The sequence below is a fragment of the Vanellus vanellus genome (genome assembly GCF_965231255.1).
Source record: "Vanellus vanellus genome assembly, chromosome: Z".
In the NCBI taxonomy this organism is placed as follows: Eukaryota; Metazoa; Chordata; class Aves; order Charadriiformes; family Charadriidae; genus Vanellus; species Vanellus vanellus.
The window spans coordinates 47116436-47137840 of NC_138908.1; the positions used below are offsets into that span (position 1 = coordinate 47116436).

Here is a 21405-nt window from a genome sequence, read left to right on the forward strand (position 1 = left end):
TCCTGCTGCTCTTTCTTTGCCAAGATAAACAGTGTGGGGCAAAATGAGCAATCCATGTGAAGGAGGTAGTGATATTAATAATGTAGAATAACTGGTTAGAACATCTCCACATTAATCTAGTACTGAGTTAGATGGGCTGTTTTGAATCTCTGCAGCTCAGGGTACCCTTGAGAAAGTAAGCAGAGTAAGAGAAGTCCTAAAACTATCCTGAGGGGTTGGGTTTTGGTTTGGGTTTCTTTTAGGGGGGGTGGGGTGTGGAAGAAGGGATTCTTAATTATAACTCCCCATGAGCAAAACAGTCATTGTTCTAATTTCTGATGGATGCAGCTTAACTGGGAGAACTGAGGGAGAAGCACACAGTGCTTCCAAAACATAATTTCACAATAAACATACCAGCTGCATTATTCAGACTATGCAAGACTTTGCTACTCTTAGGGCAAGACAAAATGACCCAGCAGTAGCTTGGAGAGTAGCTCTGTCAGACCTCACACATGGCACGTGACTTAGATTCCCATATTATTACCAGCGGTGTTTCCATCATCCACCAAGGAACTCACTAGAAACCAGCAGGTGTCACGGAATCATGGAATCACGGAATTTTCAGAGTTGGAAGGGACCTCTAGAGATCATCTAGTCCAACTCCCCTGCTAAAGCAGCATTGCCTAGAGCACATTACTCAGGACTGCATCCAGGTGGGTCTTGAAAATCTCCAGAGAAGGGGACTCCACAACCTCCCTGGGCAGCCTGTGCCAGTGCTCTGTCACCCTCACCGTAGAGAAGTTTTTCCCTGTATTTGAACGGAACTTCCTGTGTTCTAACTTGTGCCCATTGCCCCTCGTCCTGTCACTGGGAACCATTGAAAAGAGCTTGGCTCCATCCTCCTTCAACCCACCCTTTAGATACTTGTACGCTATAATAAGGTCTCCCCTCAGCCTTCTCTTCTCCAGGCTAAAACGTCCCAGCTCTCTCAGCCTTTCCTCATAAGGCAGATGCTCCAAGCCCTTAATCATCTTAGTTGCCCTTCACTGGACTCACTCCAGCAGTTCCCTGTCCCTCTTGAACTGGGGAGCCCCGAACTGGACACAGTATTCCAGTTGTGGCCTCACCAGTGCAGAGTAGAGGGGGAGAATGACCTCCCGCGACCTACTGGCCACACTCTTCCCTATGCAGCCCAGGATTCCATTGGCCTTTTTGGCAACAAGGGCACATTGCTGGGTCATGGATAATTTACTGTCTACCACAACCCCCAGATCCTTCTCCTCAGACCTACTTCCCAGCAGGTCCGCCCCTAACCTATACTGGTGCTTTACGTTCTTCCTCCCCAGGTGCAGGACCTTGCACTTGCTTTTGTTGAACCTCATTAGGTTCTTCTCTGCCCAGCTCTCCAGCCTGTCCAGGTCATGCTGGATGGCAGCACAGCCCTCTGGGGTGTCAGCCACCCCACCCAGTTTGGTATCATCAGCAAACTTGAGGAGGATACACTCTGCCCCCTCATCCGGGTCATTAATGAATATATTGAACAAAATTGGACCAAGTATTGACCCCTGGGGGACACCACTGGTTACAGGCCTCCAACTAGACTCTGTGCCGCTGATCACAACCCTCTGAGTTCTGTCCCGCAGTCAACTCTCAATCCACCTCGCTGTCACCTCATCTAGCCCATGCTTCCTCAGCTTCCTAATGAGGATGTTATGGGAGACAGTGTCAAAAGCCTTGCTAAAGTCAAGGTAGATGACATCTACGACTCTCCCCTCATCCAGCCAACCACTTATAACATCACAGAAAGCTATCAGATTGGTCAAGCACGATTTACCCTTGGTAAATCCATGTTGACCACTTCCAATAACTTCTTGTTCCTCAACGTGTTTGGAGATGACATCCAGAATGAGTCACTCCATTACCTTCCCAGAGACACAGGTGAGACTAACCGGTCTGTAGTTCCCTGGGTCCTCCTTCTTGCCTTTTTTGAAGATCGGAGTGATGTCAGCCTTCCTCCAGTCCTCAGGCACCTCTCCTGTTCTCCATGACCGTTCAAAGACGATGGAGAGTGGTCTAGCAATAACATCTGCCAGCTCTCTCAGCACTCACAGGTGCATGCCATCAGGGCCCGTGGACTTATGAATGTCCAGCTTGGCCAAGTGATCTCTGACCCGGTCCTCCTCAACTGAAGGAAAATCTTCCTCTCTCCAGACCTTCCCCTTTGCCTTCAGAGTATGGGATTCATGAGGGACAGCTTTAGCAGTGAAGACTGAAGAAAAGAAGGCATTCAGTAACTCTGCCTTCTCTGTGTCTTCCATCACTAGGGCACCTGTCTCATTCACCAGTGGGCCTACATTTTCCCTAGTCTTCCTTTTTCTATTGATATACTGAAAGAATCTCTTCTTATTGTCTTTAACTGCAGTGGCCAAGCTGAGTTCTGATTGAGCTTTGGCCCTTCTCATTTTCCCCCTGCATAGCTTTGTTATATCTTGATAGTCCTCATAAGTGTCATTGGGGGAAAAAGGCAGAGCAAGTATTATCCTGGAAGGAGCCCTGTGAGACAAATTGGTGATGCAAAAGTGGATGGAATAAGGCTGATACCCCAGTTACAAAAAGCTATTTATTACAGACTTCCAAGTAGGGATATAACCTACTAGAGAGCCAAAGGACATATCCTCCTCATTTGTAGCCCTGTGTTTGGCATCTTCCACATCACTAGGCCCAACTCTCTGGCATATTCATCATTGCCACTTTTGCAATGGTTTTAACACAATAGGTTGCACGGTGATGAGTAAAAAGTAAAAAAAAAAAATTGAGAGAAAGGAGAAAGAAAATATGGTGAAAAGGTTTGACCTTCAAAGAAGTTGGAAGGAGTTACATGAGGAAGTGAATCTGATTTAACAGTTCGATTCCAAGTATTGCAGTAGGGATACTTTCTTCTTTAACACTTTGCTTCCTGATACAGGTGATAATTATTAATTACATAATGCACACCCTAAATGCATGAGGGGTTGCAAAAAAAGAGCAGGAAATATGTGGATAGAATAACAGTTATTTGTTAGCAGCCCTGACCCTAGGAACAGCCTTTTATCCTTTTGTATTTGGTGTCTTTTTGCAATTAGACAGCAGATACTATCATTGTGCTCAGTTTGACATAAGGGTAGGATACGATTTAGGAAGAACTAAGCAGAAAAAAATGCCTTTTGCTTGTTTCTAAATATTGCTTCTAATAAGAATTTGCCTGTCTATCAGGGAAGAGCAAACTTTGGAAGAAATGCAGCTTGATTTTGCCCTTAATTGTTTAAATCCATACGTGGTTAATAGAAAGCAGTTTTATGCTTCGTCTAGTTTATTAGACTGTTCGTGCTTCTGGAATCAGTGTTGCTGTTGTCTGTGCTGTGAAATCATTGGAAGAAAACAATTTTGAAGGAATTGCTTGAGGTAGGGTCACAATTTTTTTATTCCTTTTTTAACTGTAGGGCTTTATTCCCCTCCCTTCGCCCCAAACAAACGAAATCAGAAAATGGTGTTGCATTACTTCTGGGATTCTTATTTGTATGTCTTTTGTATTCATAGGTTTGTTTTGGCTTTGCAGACAGGTAGGGCAGCAGCAGGCCAGGTTTACTGGCAAGACTGCAGTCTGCCCATAGTGAGGCAACTTTCAGGAGACTGGTGCAGAGTAACCCATCTGTCCACAGTACGGATGGGTCTGGCACTGGCTGCTTGCAGGAGTACTGGGATTGTATGGACAGCAATTGGAATGTAGCCCAAAAATCAGGAGTGGGAATTATGGCTAACACTTTCCCTCGTTGTTGTGAAAATATTTCCTGTGTTAAGAAAACATGAAGTTGCAGTCAAATAGTGTGCATGGAGAAGGGTCTCTTTGCAGTGGCAAGCACAAGTGATGATTAGGGCTATTTCTTCAACAGGCAGTTAAAGACTGACAAATTAACTCAAGTCAAAACAGCCCTGCAGACACCAAGGTCAGTGAAGAAGGAGGGGGAGGAGGTGCTCCAGGCACTGGAGCAGAGATTCCCCTGCAGCCCATGGTGAAGACCATGGTGAGGCAGGCTGTCCTCTTGCAGCCCATGGAGGTCCATGGAGGAGCAAATATCCACTTGCAGCCCATGGAGGACCCCACACTGGAGCAGGTGGATGCCTGAAGGATTGCATGGAAAGGACCTATTCATGAAGACTTGTGGCCCATGGGAAGGACTCACGTTGGAGAAATTAGTGCAGAACTGTCTCCCATGGGAGGGACTCCATGCTGGAGCAGGGGAAGAGTGTGAGGAGTCCTCCCCAGGAGGAGGAAGGGTCAGCAGAAACAACATGTGATGAACTGACCGCAACAATAATTCCCCATCCCCTGTGCCACTTGGGACAGGGAGGAGGGAAGAGGTAGAGAAATCAGAAGTAAAGTTAAACTCAGGATTTGAGTTGCATGTTATGGGAATTACTAAGCAGGAACCCCTTGTTGCTAGCCAGGTTAGGAGCAAGGCGAGGAGTTCACTGCAATGGTAAATCCTATAACCTGGCCCAAAGGGACCAGGAGGGGAGATTGTAATGTATATATATCTTTAAATCGTTATAAACCAGTATTTGAGTTGCATGTTATAGGAATTACTGTAGCAGGAACCACCTGAACCAATGCAGGACAAGCCTTCCAAGAAGTAGTGCAAGTGCAACAGTGACTCAATGGAACCTGGATTTGGTGCCCAGTAACTCCACACAATACACCATGTCTTCCGTCCTGAGTGACCATCATAATAAATGGAACCCAAAGTCATGGACTAAATTAATTCAGCAGACATTTTGCAGACATTTGTAGGCATTTTACAGACATTTCATGGGGGTGGTCCATAGACTAGGGGAATGGTATCTGTGTATTATATCAAAGGATGGGAAGGGGATTGGTGGTTAATGAGGATAGTGCTGGACCTGAGCATAACATAAATGGTATGGAATAAGGGGTGGAGAATGTCCAGGTTTCAGCTGGGATAGAGTTAATTTTCTTGCTAGCAGCTGATATAGTGCTATGTTTTGGATTTAGGATGAGAATAATGTTGATAATACACTAATATTTTAGTTGTTACTAACTAGTTGAGGACTTGTCACGTTCTCATACTGGCCTGCCAACAAGAAGGCAGGGGGCACCCAAGAAGCTGGGAGGGGACACAGGCAGGACAGCTGACCCAAACTGACCAAAGGGATATTCCATATAATATGACGTCATGCTTAGCACATAAAGCTAGGGGAAGAAGAAAGAAAGGCAGTGTCTCTTAGATTGCTGGCACTTTTCTTCCCAAGTAACTGTTACATGTGATGGAGCCCTGCTTTCCTGGAAATGGCTGAGCATGCCCATGGGAAGGAGTGAATTAATTCCTTGTTTTGCTTTGCTTGTACATGCAGCTTTTGCGTTGTCTACTAAACTGTCTTTATCTCAACCCACAAGTTTTCTCATTGTTACTCCTCTGATTCTCTCCCCTGTGCCACCAGGGGTTGGGGAGTGAGCGAGCGGCTATGTGTTCATGCTGGCTGGGGTTAAACCGCGACAGAGTGGTTGCCTTATATAGATGGCAGCGCTGTCACAAACGCAGGCGTGCCCTGCCTGTGCTTGGGAACCAGCATCACATATTGGTGATGGCAGGAGTATTATACACTCCAGGTTCCTTTTAACAATGAGACATTTCCACCAGAATCTTTCTTTGCTTTCTTTGCTCAGCCATTGCTTAGTGTGTGAACAAGACTATAACAGCAAGCCCAGGGAAGGAAAGAAGAAAATTATCTTAAAAACTAATAAGCACACAGGGAAAAATACTGCAGCCATTTCCTTCATTACCTCCTCCCTGCAATGTCAGTCACTAGGACAATCTTTTTCATCTTCTACTCTTTCTGATGGTATTGCATAGGTGAAAAAGCTTTCTCCCTTGTAGCTTGAAAATTAACAAAGCCTCTTCAGCTTTCCATAAAGAGAATGGAGGTGATGGCCTATGCAGGGTATTCCTGGACATAAAAAAGCAAATCTACCACTGGGCCGATACATCTCTTATGGTTTTGAGAGGGTACTCTTTTTCCCAGCACTTCTAAATATGACTTCCATGAATGAGTCCAGGGGCCACTGGTTCAATTTTTTTATTCTTTATGTCTTTGTGAAACCAGTTTTTGCAGTAAAGACAGACAGTTTTGACACACTGGCTCACTTTCTTTTGCAAAGTGTTCCCAAACTTGTGAAGTCTCATAAGCATCTCCGTACTCACTCCCTCTTAAGCTGATGCCTTTCTAACAGGCTCTTCCCTCACAGAAATTGCCCTTTTCTGTAAGCATTTAGCAACTTTGCCTTCTAATCTTCCCCATGAAAAGTGGGAATTAAAAGTCAAGTAGTACTTAAGTTTTAGGTCAGAAAATATTTTGGTATCTAATACCTTTGCTTTCCAACTCATCAGAAACAGAAATTATTCAGATTCACCAAAATCAGAAATTAATTTATTTCTGATTTTTATTACATTTGATGAGCTGAAAAATCCATTGCCCATCCTGTTGTTTGTGGCTGTCTTAATAGATCTCAGCTAACTACCTCCTGTAACACATTACTACTGTTGACATGCCATTTCTGCAGGAATACTGATCAGAAATAGCTTGAGACTAACCTCCAAGTTGCCTAACACCTATTCATCTGCAAGGCATTGCACAACTCGTGACAACACAGTAAACATCTCATAACCTACTTCACTGAGATCCCCGGTCTTGTTCTTCTACATTTCATTGTGGGACTCCTGGTAACAATCTGTGTTGATTGCTGAGAAATGCAAGGTATTTGGGAACACAGACTCTCAAACATCAGATAATCTTATTTAGTTATCTTCAAGGGTGGAAGCTGCCTGAGATGCCTTGCCCTGTACTACTTTCCTTGTGTTACCAAAGCCTTTGTTGGTAGGATTCTCCTGAAGACTGCACCAAAGCATTAATCAGGTTGTGTTGTATCTTTCATTTTGTAGCAGATTAGAAACCTAAATCAAAGGTTTTAATTGCTTTTGTAGTATGTGATAGGTTGGTCACAAACATTTTGATCTGGGTTAGCTGTGGCTGAATAAAATATGTGTGATATTCACCTGACATTCAGATGGCCATTGTTATGATTCAGCCTAATCAGGACTAGTTAGATCACAGTTATTTAATCTAAGACACCTATTAAACTATTTCTGGAAAATGGACAAATAGGGAGGGCTGTAAAATGCATTTAAAAGCTCTGCCAAAAAAGCTTGGGTTCTTCAGCAGTTTTAAAATTTATAGAATTTTAAGCGCTAGACATGAAGTATGTCCACGTGGTGCAGCACAATGCTGTGCAGAGACAAAGGAAAACAGTGCTGAGCATTTTTTAAGAAGCCAGTTGAGGCTTTGGTGAGGAGAAAATGGACTAGAAACAGTGATTCAAAAGCTGAGGGACTTTTTCAACACATTGATATAAGCTTTCAAAAGGCATCAAGCTCTACAACTTTATGTCATATTTCTGCAATATCTAAATTGCACCAGTAAGTAGTCAAACAAGTTTTGTCTCTCACACATTGTTTACTAACATACAAATGATAGTTACTAGAATTTTCTATAATTACCAGAAGCTCTTAAGTAGATAATATCAGCTATGTCTTACTACGCAGACATTGATAGTACCAGTTGTTTCACTGTAATCTAGTGCAGTCTTGGTAACCATCACATTAATCTGCAGTTATTTCTTCTAGAAAAAAAGTGTTTTTTTCAAATAAAACACAACTTCAGACTGTTAAAAAAAAAAAAAAAAGATATTAACTTTTGTGGTTTGCTATTCCAGACTACCAGACTAAAATACAGAAAAAATACTTTCAAAGAAGGTGTGTTTATTAGACATTCTTGCAAGAGTGTTTTGTATATATCTTTGTACTCTGATTTCATCACCTGGTTACAGCCCACTAAAAGTAAGGTGTGCCAGAGTGTCCTTGGATTGAACTCCTGAATCAATGAGAGTTTTGTCACACTGGGAATGGAAACTTGCAAGGAGCTGGTTAAAATGCTACTAGTTTTACTACATGGCACTCTTTTCCCGAGTCACGTCCTGAATATTTCACCGAGCCTGGTGTAACCAGAATTTCCAGCTTGGCTAGGACAGCCCTAGTATCCAGCAGATTTTTTTTTTTGCTATTTTTCCATCTTACATGGAGGAAGCAGGCTATTCCTGCTCTCACCCTAAGCCATGCCGAGGAATGTAGCCTTTTGCAGCAGGAGGCAGGGACTCTGGCACAGGGTTGTGGTGATGTGATACAAGTCATAGTTCTACTACAAAACAAGATGAACAGAGTTTGTTCTGCATTGCATTAAACATCGGTTAGCATGACGAGTCCACAAAGCTTATATTCAACCAGGTAAGCTGACACCCGCCCTACACAGATGACGTAACACATGCTCCGATTTCTTTATTCTGGTTTCTATAGCTGCATATATATACTAGAAAAATATTTAACACTTTTCACTAACAATAGCTGTAGGATAAAGTAGCATAAGCAGGGAACAGAAGTTCCTTCCTAGCTGCCTAAAATAGGGCCTGAGTTTTCTCATTGCAGGTATGAACTATCAAACTGCTCTTCTCTTGGCTGACAATGCTAGCAGACATGCTTATCGCTAAAATTTGATTACACTTTTGGAAGAAACATGTCTACTAAATCTGCCAAATTTTTAGAACAGGTAACAACATTCTACTCGTTCACAATTCCCCTCTCCAATATGAATGAGGTACAATTAATAACAAAAGAAAAACATGTCTAGTATCAAAGACAGCTTAAGTTTTAGCTGGATCACAGCAACCCATAACGATGACTGACAAAAATCACTAACATTACAACTATTTGACAGAATGAGATAGAATTCACCAGGTAGACTTCTGTGAAATTACCTAACCACGTAGTTGTTAAACAAATACTTCCTTGACTTATTATTTCTCAAGGTCTTCTCTGTTACTGAGAAGATGGCAAACCTTATGCTCAAACCCATAGACGCTGAAAAAGAAGACATTGCATGCCATCTTGTGGATATCACAAGAACACCAACATTTATTCTGAATACGATTAATTAAAAAAAAAAGAAAAAATTAAAAAAGGAAGAACATAAATATGTATCTCTTTAAATACGAATTATAACCTGATGTATAATTAATTACTATCAGGAAGAAACATATCCTGGAAAATATATTATTTTTGTTTGTTTCTTACTCTTCAGCTGAAATAAATTAACAATTCTAATGGCCATGGGGTCATATCGTCATCTGTTAATGGTCTGTCTTTAGTTAAACAACTATGTAACAACTTCGGGATTTGGACTTAAAATCCAAGTCACTTCCATTATGAAGTATCACTGAAAACACTTTTTGTAACATTATTCTCTATACGCTCAGAGACAGCAGAACAGAATACGCACAGCAGTAGCATACTTAGGACATCTTTTTCTTCCACTTTTCCTTCTTACATATATATTACCACCACTGTGTTGCTCAACTACGTATATAAGGATTCTGTAAGTCAGTCAAAGCTACTCAAACTGAAGTAATGAATTTAAACATCAGCATGAAAAGAACAGTGGGGAATTGGGATAAGAGAAAAAAGAAGAGGGTAAGTTAGGCAGAATCACTTTAAAAAATAATTAAATAATTTCAGCCTTCTTATATAAAATAGCTTGTGCCCATAGCTTCTAGATATAGATGTGTGTATATACACAAATATGTGCAGCATAGCAGTGCTGAGTGAGCCCCCAGAACTCAAATGGCATATATATACCATTGATACAGACAATCTGCTGGCAGGCTGTCTGCTCCGTACTTCAGACAGATTACGGACATTATTTCACGCTTAATAATACTATTTTAAACTCATGCAAACTCAATTTATTTGAGCTGGATCAGGGCCTGAGAAAAGAGTGTTAATCACCTAAAGACATTAAAGAGAACTACCAACACAGCTGGAAACAGGAAGTGAAGGAAGGGAAATGCTGAGTTGCCCTTCACTTTCCTTTAAGTATATAGAGTGAACACAGGATGAGCATTTCTGTCTTGATGCTTTTTTTTCCAAAGGAAATCCCTGCCCTACCAGGGGTAATGAAAGAAAATGAGACACGGGCATGATGGCAAATTAGAAGGGAGTAAAAATGTTGGGGTTTTGTTTTTTGTTTGTTTGTTTGTTTTTAAGTAAACAACTACAGCTTGTTGCTATCATGTAACCAAAAGATTTGTTCTCAGAGGTTTGCCCGGTATCTGCTGTGCTCTGCAGCATTTGCCCTCTTCTGCGAGAAAAGGTAAAACCAGGGTTACCCACGATGAAACAGCTATTGTTTCTACGCACGGGCGCAGAGCGTCGCTTCTCACGTAAGAGGGCCAAGCTGTGCCGACCGCCGGTCGCCCCGAGGCGCTGCTGCTGAACGCCCACAGCTGTTGCTGTTTAGTTTGCAGTGCGTGAAAGCTCCCGCACCGGCCAGAGCCAGCCGCTCCCGAGAGCGGCGCCTAACCGAGTCTGCCGCCGGCAGGGAAGGGAGAATGGGCACCCCCCGTGAGCTCCACAGCGGCTCGCCCCGACTCCCCCCGGCGACACCCTTTGCTGGAGCTCCCAACACGAGCGAGCCGCTTCACGCCGCGCAGGCTTTCCTCAGCGGGGCCTCCGCGGGCGGCTCGCCCCGCGCAGCGGGACCTGAGCGACACCCCCGCCCCGCCCCGCCCCGCCCCGCCTCGCCTCGCCTCCCCACAGCCTGCAGGCGGGCAGCAACCCTCCCTCCGGGCGGTCCGAGAGCCTGGCAAGACCGGGCGCGGCTAGGACCGCACTGCCAGCGAGGGGCAGCAGCAGGGCCTCAGGGAGAAAGCGAGGGCGGCAGACTGAACATGCGCGAAGCCCCTCCCGCTATGGGTGTGGGCAGGTCCATTCTTGAGGGGAGTTAGGCGCTTGTCGGAGAGTTGCATGAATTGAAAAATGGAACGGTCCGCCAGGATCCTCCCCTCTTTATGGTAGGGTCGGAAGCACAGGACATAAGAAGCCTCGCGCGCGGACGGAAGAGGTTCCGTGGAGCGTCGGGCTGGGAGCTGCGGGCAGCTCTCGCCGGCGTCGGGTGCCCGCCCCAACGGCCGCTGTCACCCGCCGGCCGCCATGAGGCACCTGCCCTACTTCTGCCGCGGGGAGGTGGTGAAGGGCTTCGGCAGGGGCTCCAAGGAGCTGGGCATCCCCACCGGTGAGCGGGGTACTCGGCGGAAGGGGGGTGAGGGTGACGCCTCCCCTGAAGGCCACCGGCGAGGTGTTGGCCGCAGCCCGGCCTTTGCCACGCCGCGCGGGGTCGGTGGTCCGCACCGCGTCCCTGTCATGGGGTGGCTGGAGTTTCCCCCCCGCCTCCCGCCGGTGAGAGCCCGGGCCCGGCGGCTTCCAGTGGCCCGTAGCGGCCGTGCCGGCTGAGCGGAGAGGTGCCGTGCCCCCGCGGAGACAGGGCCGCCCGGCCCTGCTGCCGGCGAGGGGGGCGGGAGCTCGGTTGCCGGTGACCGAGCCTCTTTGAACTGGGAAGACGCCTGGCTGCCCCGCACAGCTGCGCTACTGGCATGACTTGCTCTTTCTGTGAATAGCCTTGGCTTGTTCCGTCTTACCTTTTTTCTGACTTTGTTTTTTCCCCTACATTGCTTAGAGCCTTGTATCTTGTTTTATGTTATTTTCCCCCATTCTGTTAAGCGGTTTCTTTCAGTCTTGGTTTTTTTTGTTGTTCGTTTAATCACGTAATGGTCGTCGCGAGTATGTACAGGAAGTAGATAAGTGATCACATGTACGGCATTGTGGTGTGGCAGCCTGGGAAACATCCGTTCGCATAAACCTCAGATGAGAACAAGAAAGGGAGTAGGCATTGGGAGTAGCTGTGAGGAAGGAAGTTCAATGGGAATAATGCAAAGGTTCAAAAACAGAGCAGGTGGGCTTGGCTTACAAAAAAAAAATACATTTTCCTATTGCTTATCTCTGTTTCAGTTGTCTAAACACAGATGTGTAACTCAAGTGAGTTTTGGACTATCTTAAACAGACACTGAAATCACCAGTCACGTTGCACCACTCTGAGCAGACAAGGAAGCTTTATAAGAACAGTCTTGAAGTGCTGGATTTCTAACAATATCTGTTAATAATTTTGCATTTTTGTCTTGATTGTGTATGAATGATGCATTAGTATCAGGGAACAGGGGAGGGAAGTTTTTACTGCTTGTGAGCTTTGGTAAAAATTCAGTAATTATAAATTTTTTCCAGTCAGCTTGATGTCTTGCATGAAGAGACCTACTCATGTGGGAAGTAAGAGTAAGATAGTAATTTTGAAAGAAGGTTAGATTCAGTCAGGAGGGAATTTATTTTACTGTAGATATGTAGTTTTCGAAGAAAATCCCAGAAATCCACAGATGCCTGTGAAAGACAATCTGTACAAAATCAACAGGCAACTATATCATAATTTCATTTCTTTCTAAAGATGTTATTTCATAAGTAATTATTTTCTTAAGAAGTAAATAGTTCTGAGATGCTATTTTATAGTGCAGAATAATATTGTTGTTTTTTTTTTTCCTCATCTTTCACCGTATTTAAGCTGTGATAGTTATCCTAAGAGTGAAATGTGTTCTGACTACATGTTTATTAATTATTACTGCAGAGGAGAATGTGTATAATTATAAAACATAGTATGCGTAAGAGATGTGACAACTCTGGTATTACCACAGGGACTGAACTTTATGAAGCTGTTTTGTATTTTATACTTTGCCAAATGGCATGTTGTATCATTCTCATCATCATCAGTGTTGTTTGTAAATAGCATGTAGGCAGAGTTTTAAGTGTTTGAGCATTCTGTTATGTCCTTGACTTATACAAAGTCACTCACACTTTACACTTTCTAAAATTTTTGCAGCTAACTTTTCTGAGCAAGTAGTTGAAAGCTTTCCATCTGATATCTCTACTGGTATATACTATGGATGGGCCTGTGTTGGAAATGGAGATGTGCATAAAATGGTTTTGAGCATAGGATGGAATCCTTTCTATAAGAATATTAAGAAATCAGTGGTAAGAATTTTGCTTTGTGTGGGATTTTTGTTATAATCGCTGAGCCAGTGTTGAATTTCAATAAGAGAAGCAGAATTTGATCCATAAATGAGATCTAGAAATTCTGTTTGCTCTTGGAAATGTATTCGGTATCTATATCATATGTTTGTATTCTGAAAAGGAAATACTCTCAGTAGTCAGAGGGTATGCAGCTCTGGATGGCTAAAGTTTATTTTATTTTTCCTAATCCATCCTTACTTAAATACTGCCAAAAAAAAAAATTAACAGTATTTCTGAAATGGTGGTTGGTTATAGTGCTGATAGCTAACTAAACATAACCTTGATAGATGCATTGAATTTACTGGTTATGAGAGCCAGTAAAATATAAGCTGGAACATATTAATCCCTTGTTCTCTGCAATCTATCTACATTTCCAATAAGAGATGTTTGGGCATCTTTATTAGTAATGATTTTCTATTCTTCTCTTAAATAATGGAATCCATATATGTGGCTTGATACACAGAATAAATATTTGAATGTGCATAATAATAGGATGGAGGAGTTGAGTTAAAATCCTGAGCTGTGACATCTGTGTTTTTTATGGCTGTCAGGTGCTGGTCTTTTTCCTGAGCCTTGCAGAGCTCTGTTTTAATTGTTTAGAACACTTTTATTTGGGCATGAATCTCTGCTTCTAAGGCTCTAAGCGTAGAGAAGACTCAGGTAATGTGCTTGTATACTTTTAAAAATTTTTGCAGATAACTTTTCTGAGCGAGTAGTCAAATCTGGTGTCTCTGCTGCTATATGCTGTGGCTGGGCCTATTTTAGAGGGGTAGATGTGCATGAAATGGTTGTCAGTGTAAGATGGAACCCTGTCTCAGCCTTCACTCCTTCTTGAATTTTATCATTCGGTTCCCATGAGAGCTGGTTGTAAAAGCTCTCCTTAAGCTAACTTTTTTAGTCCAAATCTTCATAGTTATTTTGATACATCAACTTAACTATGAAACATTAACTTTTGTTTGTAATTTGCTGCCTTGGAAATCTTACCTCTAAGAAGTGGTGAAGCATTTCTCCTGAGTAATGGCTTTCTTTTTGTGGGTTTTGGGTTTGTTTTTTTTGCTATCAGAATACTCTTAAGGGAGGTTGGTTGTTGGTTTTTTTTTTTTTCAAATTCCATGCAAAGTACAATTCTGCTTCCTTATGTAAGCAAAAGCCCTAGTCTTTTAATCTTACATTATACCTACTAAACTAAATGTCCCTTTTATTGGTATGTGTTGGCGAGAATTTGAAATAAGGGTATTAGCTGTACATCCTTACGGTGAGGGAAATAAACTAAAAGTTCATCATAAATGCCAACTTATTTCTCTTCTTTTAGGAAACACACATTATACACACTTTCAAAGAAGACTTTTACGGAGAAATTCTTAGTATAGTCATAATTGGATATATTCGACCAGAAAAAAACTTTGATTCCTTAGGTCAGTATTGCATGTCTTGTCTTATTCATGAAAAGTACTGTGTCTTCACTGTCTCTCTTTCCATAATGAGATATTTTATCTGTTAACCTTTAGAATGTCAGTAAAATGTTATTATAAGCTAAATGTACAAGTCTGTTTAATTATAAAAAAACAAAACCCCCTACATCTTCCAATGTATCACACTAAAAAACTTTGTGTCACTTGTCTGAGGAGTAATTTTAAAATCATGGGCTTGTCATAAAAGCATCAATCTAGTCTGTTAATTTCTTTTTAAGATGCAGCTGTGTTAAAATGGAAACAGTTCATGAAACTGTTCTTTTACTAAAATGTCTTTTAGAACAAGGAGAGGGTAGTGCTTATAATGATGAAAAATGCAACTCTGGCATTTTTTTATTCTTTAAAGGCATTTTAAAACCCAATAATTTTGCCTTTCAAACCTCATAGTAATAATTGTATTCTAATTCTGTGATAGTTATCTTGTACTCTGTGGAACATGTTATTTTCATGTGCTATTGTGTGTTCAGAATTCAAACCAACTTTTAAACATCCCTATTCTTACCACTTTCAGAGGCGCTCATTTCAGCAATTCAGGAAGACATTGAAGAAGCAAAAAGGCAGCTAGATTTACCAGAACATCTTAAACTCAAAGAAGACAACTTCTTTCATCTGCGAGAAGGCAAAATAGTGAACCATGATTGAGCAAACCTGTGCTGCTTTTTTTTTTCTTTCTTTTTTTTTCTTCCTTCCCCTGTCATGAAGCTTTTTATATTTGCACTGCTTTTATAGGTACTTTGCTGTCATATGTCTATTTAGGTGACTGAGGTTGAAACTAACCATACAAGATAATTTCAGTTTCCTTGTGTTAATCATCATTAACCCAGTCATGCAAAAGGAGCAGAAGGCTGTTTTCAGTCCTTACAGATAAATCTTGTATCCTAAAGTTAACAGTTGTTCAGAGAACTGAGCACATGCAGAACATGACCAAAGTTCATTGTGACCTCTTCTGACTTTAAGTTATGCATAGTTCACTTAAGTGAAGAATGTCTGTTTTTAACATACAGAATGTTATTCTGTCCTCTTTTCCCAGTTTTATGTCATTCTTACATCTGGATTTTAGCTAGTAGTTCAGAAAACTTTGGTATTGGTTGAGTCAGAAGTTTCCTCTGGTGCAGGAAGCCAATGATTAGATAACAATAGCAAGACTAATTCTCTATAGTTCTTAGCTTTTATATGCTATATAGCTGTTGTGATTCAAGATGTTATTTTAATTGAAATTATTTATTTTAAAGTGTATTTGAAATGGAGAAAATCACTGTTTCTTGTTGAGTTACTGGAATTTGAGATACACTTCTTCATAGTTGACTCTACATATGACAATGCACAGCCTATGCAGTTTACTTCTGAGGAAGTGTTTCACTGAAATTCAGGAACGGAATGACAATGTGAAAGTTGATAAACTTTGAAGGTTTAGACACATAAGATGCAGAAACAGTATAAGACTGCTGCTCATCGGGCCTTAAGGCAAAAGATGTAATGAAAGGCAACTTTGCATTTTATGTGCTGCTGGCATTTGTCATAGGAAAATGGGGAAAACCTTGGGATTATTCACTATGCTGGCAATAAAATGGCTGACTTCACGTCAATAATCATTGACATTATTGTAAGGCACCAAAAAATCTCATCAACTCTCTGCACCAAGTGCAGCTAAGAGTCAAGGTTTTGGCTAACCAAGTAGATCAATACACAAATGAAAGCTTTTGGGGATTCAGGGGATACTGTATCAACACTACACTGGGTATTGGTTATTTATTACAAGTAATTGCAGCTGGTCCTACTCTGAAATGTAGGGATAGGTAAATGGAGGGGGTATTGTCAGGGGAGACCTTATCGCTCCTGAAAGGAGGTTGTAAAGAGGTGGGGGTCGACCTCTTCTCGCTCATAAGAATTGATAGGACAAGAGGAAACAGCCTCAAGTTACACCAGGGTGGGTTTAGATTGGATATTAAGAAAAAGTTCTTCACAGAAAGCATTGTTAAGCATTGGAATAGGCTGCCTAGGGAAGCGGTGGAGTTGCCATCTCTGGAGGTGTTTAAAAGATGGGTGGATGTGGGGCTTAAGGACATGGTTTAGTGGTGGTTTTGGCAGTGTTAGGTTGATGGTTGGACTTGATTTTAAAAGTCCCTTCCAACCTAGACAATTCTATGGTTCTATGGTAGTAATTTGGAAAATACTTCTTAAAGTATGTAATGTGTGATTCCAAATCTACTTTTTTTTTTTTTTCCTCTGATAAATGTTTCTATCCCCTACTCAGTGAGTGGAACTAGGTAAGATGCAGTGACTTTGTTGTGTTTGTAATCTTTTGACACTGGCTTGTGATATGGCTGGAACATTTTCTGAAATTCAAAATGGTTCTGTGGATATGTCTCATACATAGTGCTGTGTCTGAACTACCATGTACAATTTGGAACGCACAATTTCTGTAGTGCAATCTTATGAATTTAGTCCTTGCCTATCCTATTCAAATCCTACTTTTCACTCTAGGTTTTAAGAGAGTTTTGACAAGGTAGCCATTTGGGTCTTTGTTGCAGGTGCTGTCAGGACGTTAGTTCCACTTTGTATGTTTTACTTTTCAGGCAATATCAGGGGATACTATTAGGGAAGAGGTCTTGAGCAAATCAATAACTCGTGTTTGTTCTGTAGGACTTCAGGAGAAATTACATTTCATTTAAATGAATTGTTAGCCAGTGCTGTTGATAGCAGAGACAGATGGAATACAGAAGGGGGGGGGCAGTTATCAGCAGTAAGATATATATGGAGAACAAAATAATTTAGTGGACTTTTACTATACAATGTGTTGGATACTGTATTTCTAAAAAGACTGTAAAAGAACTATCTTGCAAGAGTGACAGTTGGATTTTTTTTTTTTCCATTTTAAACCATAGGGAAGAAGGGAGAAATTTTTTTTGGCAAGGATTTGAGGCATTCTTGAGATTGTAGTAATGTTGAAATATTAAATAATCTTTTTTTAAAGAATAAACAAAAGCCACACTAGTCAACCGAATATATCGTCAAGAATATATTTAAATAATAGATTGTTGTTCATCATAGTACTGTAGCTAAACACTCATAGCCTTCCTTAAAATTGTTTTTTGCCAATAATTTCATGTGTGTGTTGTGGAAACCATGGTGCCTTAAGCTGGTTGTCTGATTAATACTTTTCTGTATCTGTTAATAAATGCTACTATCAAAAATTCCATTCAGCATTTGGTTATAGAACCACTGTGCTATCAATAGAGAGCAGTGGCAAAGGGAAGACTTGAAAAACTGTTAGTTTGCTCTCAAATCTTAGCTGAGATGTGATGTATGGATACACTGAAGTAGTGAACTGCTCTTCGTGTGTTTGTCTTCAAATTAAAGAAAATGTTAATACATTCATTTGGCTGAGTGTACCCATCCATATTATTTAAGAGAAAATGTTATATATCAAATGGTGAAGCTCAAGACATAATTCCTAGCACAGTATAAACTTTATGATGGGTTATATTTTTGTATTATGTACAAATAACTATTTATTTCAGTTGATGTTGCTGCACTGTACCATTAATAAAGGAACTGTAATTGACAAAGTTATCCTCCTTGTCACAGGTTTCCTTTCCTGCCACGGCTAGCAAAGTTAGTTGTCACAGTCTTACACAAAGCTTTGTGGGGGTGACTGCCTAAAAAGCTAGACTGACAGAAAAGAGTAGTGGGATGTGTGTGTCTGAAAACTGGCCCCACTCTGGGGACTATTGTGCTTGTGTTGGGTTTGCATGGCAAGGTTTTGGTAGTGGGGTACAGGGGTGGCTTCTGCGAGAAGCTGCTAACAGCTTCCCCTGTGTCTGATAGAGCCAATGCCAGCTAGCTCCAAGATGGACCTGCTACTGGCCAAAGCTGAGCCCATCAGCAACGCTTGTAGCACCTCTGGGATAATGTATTTAAGAAGGGGGGAAAAAAACCCTGCACAATTGCAGCCAGAGAGAGGAGTGTGGATATGTGAGAGAAACAGCCCTGCAGACACCAAGGTCGGTGAAGAAGGAGGGGTAGGAGGCACTCCAGGCACTGGAGCAGAGATTCCCCTGCAGCCTGTCATAAAGACCATGGTGAGGCAGGCTGTCCCCCTGCAGCCCATGGAGGTCCATTGTGGAACAGACACCCACCTGCAGCCCATGGAGGACCCCGTGCTGGGGCAGGTGGATGCCTGAAGGAGGCTGTGACCCCGTGGGGAGCCCATGCTGGAGCAGGTTTGCTGGCAGGACTTGTGACTCCGTGGGAGGCCCACGCTGTTCCTGAAGGACAGCGTTCCGTTCTGTTCCCTTCTCTTCCTGAAGGACTGCACCCCGTGGAAGGGACCCACGCTGGTGCAGTTTGTGAAGAACTGCAGCCTGTGCGAAGGACACATGTTGGAGAAGTTCATGGAGGACTGTCTCCCATGCGAGGGACCCCACACTGGAGCAGAAAGAGTGTGAGAAGCCCTCCCCCTGAGGAGGAAGGAGCAGCGGAGACAATGTGTGATGAACTGACCACAACTCTTGTTCCCCATCTCCCTGCGCTGCTTGGGAGGAGGAGGTAGAGAAATTGGAAGTGAAGCTGTGCCTGGGAAGAAGGGAGGGGTGGGGGAAAGGTGTTCTAAGTTTTAGTTTTGTAATAAGTAATTTAGCAAAAGAATTTTGCTTCAGCTAAAATAGATGTGTGCTCGCTATAGCTTCAGCTAAAGATAGGTATGTGCTTGCTATGCCTTTGGGAAAGGAATAGTGTTAGATAGGATATGAGACGAAAGCAACAGTTGGAAGTACTGAACCGTTGCAAAACAAAGGGTGGTGTGGTTAGATAAGATAACAACAGAAGTGTAAGGAATGGAGAAGCTACGAGAAGGACATGGTGATAAAGACTTCGAGCTGTCCTCTGCCAGGAAAACCCCTGATGAAGCATATCGTCTGTGCCACTAGAAGGGAGGGGGCATGTTCGGGAGTGGGTTGCATTCCAAGAACTCATTGATTATGCAAACTGTTCCAAGGAAAAACATGAAAAAGTATGAGGAATACGAAATAAAAAAAGAGCATTTGTAAAGGAAAAATGAGCCACAGGATAAATCCCCTGTGTAATAAGTAATTTGGCAAAATTTTTGCTTCAGCTAAAATGAATATGTGCTTGCTTGCTATGGCTTCAGCTAAGATGGGTGTGTGCTTGCTATGCTTTGGAAAAGGGATAGTGTTAAATAGGATATTCAGATGAAAGCAACAGTTAGAACTACCAAACATTTGCAGAACAAAGGGTGGTGTAGATAACCACAGGAGTGTAAAGAATGAAGAAGCCACAAGAAGGACATGGTGATAAAGACTTCAAGCCTTCCTCCAACGCCCACCAGGAAGACCCCTGAAGAAGCATAACGCCTGCACCCACCGCTAGAAGGGAGGGGGCTGCTCAGGGGTGGGTTGCATTCCAAGAACTCATTGGTTATGTAATTGAGGGTGGGTTGTGTTCCGAAAACTCATTGATTATGCAGATTATGTTCCAAGAAGAAACATGAATAAGTATAAGGAATACAAAATAAAACCAAGCGTTTGTAAAGGAAAAATGAGCCACAGGAGGAGAAATCCCCTGGGTAACTCCCAGCGCTGTAATAAATATTCTTTGCTCCACCGAATTTGCCCCACACTAAAATTCAATACAGTGAGCGTGTTTCTCACACCTGTGTAACTCCCAGCACTGTAATAAATATTCTTTGCTCCACCAAATGGCCCCTGACTAAAATTCAATTCAATACAGTGAGCGTTTCTCACAGGTTTATTTCTTGTAACCCTACTCTGATTTGATTGGTGATAAATTAATTTTTCCGAAGTTGAGTCTGGTTTGCCTGTGATGGTAATTGCTGAGTGATCTCCCTGTCCTTATCTCGACCCAGGAGCCTTTTGTTCTCTTTCCTCTCCCCTGCCCAGCTGAAGAGGCTGATGGAGTGGCTGTGGTGGGCACCTGAGGTCCAGCTGGGGTCAACCCACCACAGCGCTCCAGTCAGAACTTAAGGGTGCTTGTAAGAGACTGGAAGCTAAAAGGGTTAATGACTTAAACACCCGGTGGAAGAAAAGGGACGTTACCACAGTAACGAGGCAAGGCGCACTTAGAAAACTCACTAGTACCTCCCCTACCTCTACCCCTCCCCCTCCTAGAAAGTTCTAAGGACAGACTGCGCATGCGTGAGAGACGGAACGCGTTAACGGCGACCGGCGCGGAGGGGGGGGGATGCGCAGTTCCCTGTTGCTGAGCGAGACAACCCCAACACGGTGCATAGGGGAAGGTCGCAACCAATCTGGAGCGACGCAAGGCCCCGGGGGGCGGGGACTCGCCTATAAAGAGCACGAACACGCGGCGCCTCGTGGGCGGCCACCGCCGGAGGAGAGGGGGTAGAGGTCGGCGCGCCTCGCCGCTGGATCCGGGGGTGGTGACGCTCACTTTCCCTGCCTTCGTCACTTTTCCTTTCTTCTTTTTTTTTTTTTTTTCCCCACCTCTTTTCTTTCTCTTACTTCGTTGTTTGTTGTTGAACTTTTTTTTATTCCAAATACCTGCTATGCCAAAATTAGCGATACATGTATTTTGAGCAAAATATTGAATAAAGCATGTTTTGGCCGTTTAGGAACCTTTTTTTGTGACTCCCGCCCCAGGATTTGCAGAGTGAAACAGGGTGTAGAAATTCTCTGTGTTTCCCGAGTCATGGTTGTGTAATAAGCAATTTGGCAGAAATTTTGCTTCAGCTAAAAATGAATGTGTGCTCGCTATGGCTTCAGCTAAGATGGGTGTGCGCTTGCTATGCGTTTAGAAAAGGGATAGTTTTAAATAGGATATCAGAGAAAGCAACAGTTAGAAGTACC

The 21405-nt window shown here is 42.6% G+C and overlaps 1 protein-coding gene across 2 annotated transcripts; it reads left to right on the forward strand.

Annotated features, from left to right (window-relative positions):
- Positions 1-10853: 10853 nt before the first annotated feature.
- On the forward strand, positions 10854-18133 carry RFK (riboflavin kinase). Of its 2 annotated transcripts, none has more exons than XM_082498127.1 (4): positions 10854-11211; positions 12898-13049; positions 14401-14503; positions 15072-18133. In XM_082498127.1, the coding sequence occupies exons 1-4, from the start codon at positions 11130-11132 to the stop codon at positions 15200-15202; spliced, it is 468 nt and encodes a 155-aa protein (XP_082354253.1). In that variant the 5' UTR covers positions 10854-11129; the 3' UTR covers positions 15203-18133. The 2 variants fall into 2 exon arrangements, with proteins under 2 accessions (XP_082354253.1, XP_082354252.1); XM_082498126.1 differs by lacking the exon at positions 10854-11211 and adding an exon at positions 11739-11928.
- Positions 18134-21405: the final 3272 nt, after the last annotated feature.

Coding starts and splice junctions, on each gene's coding strand:
- RFK (XM_082498126.1), top strand. CDS start 11,841: ATGAGAACAAGAAAGGGAGTAGGCATTGGGAGTAGCTGTGAGGAAGGA. Junction 13,050..14,400: donor AGAATATTAAGAAATCAGTG/GTAAGAATTTTG, acceptor CTCTTCTTTTAG/GAAACACACATTATACACAC. Junction 14,504..15,071: donor AAAAAACTTTGATTCCTTAG/GTCAGTATTGCA, acceptor TACCACTTTCAG/AGGCGCTCATTTCAGCAATT.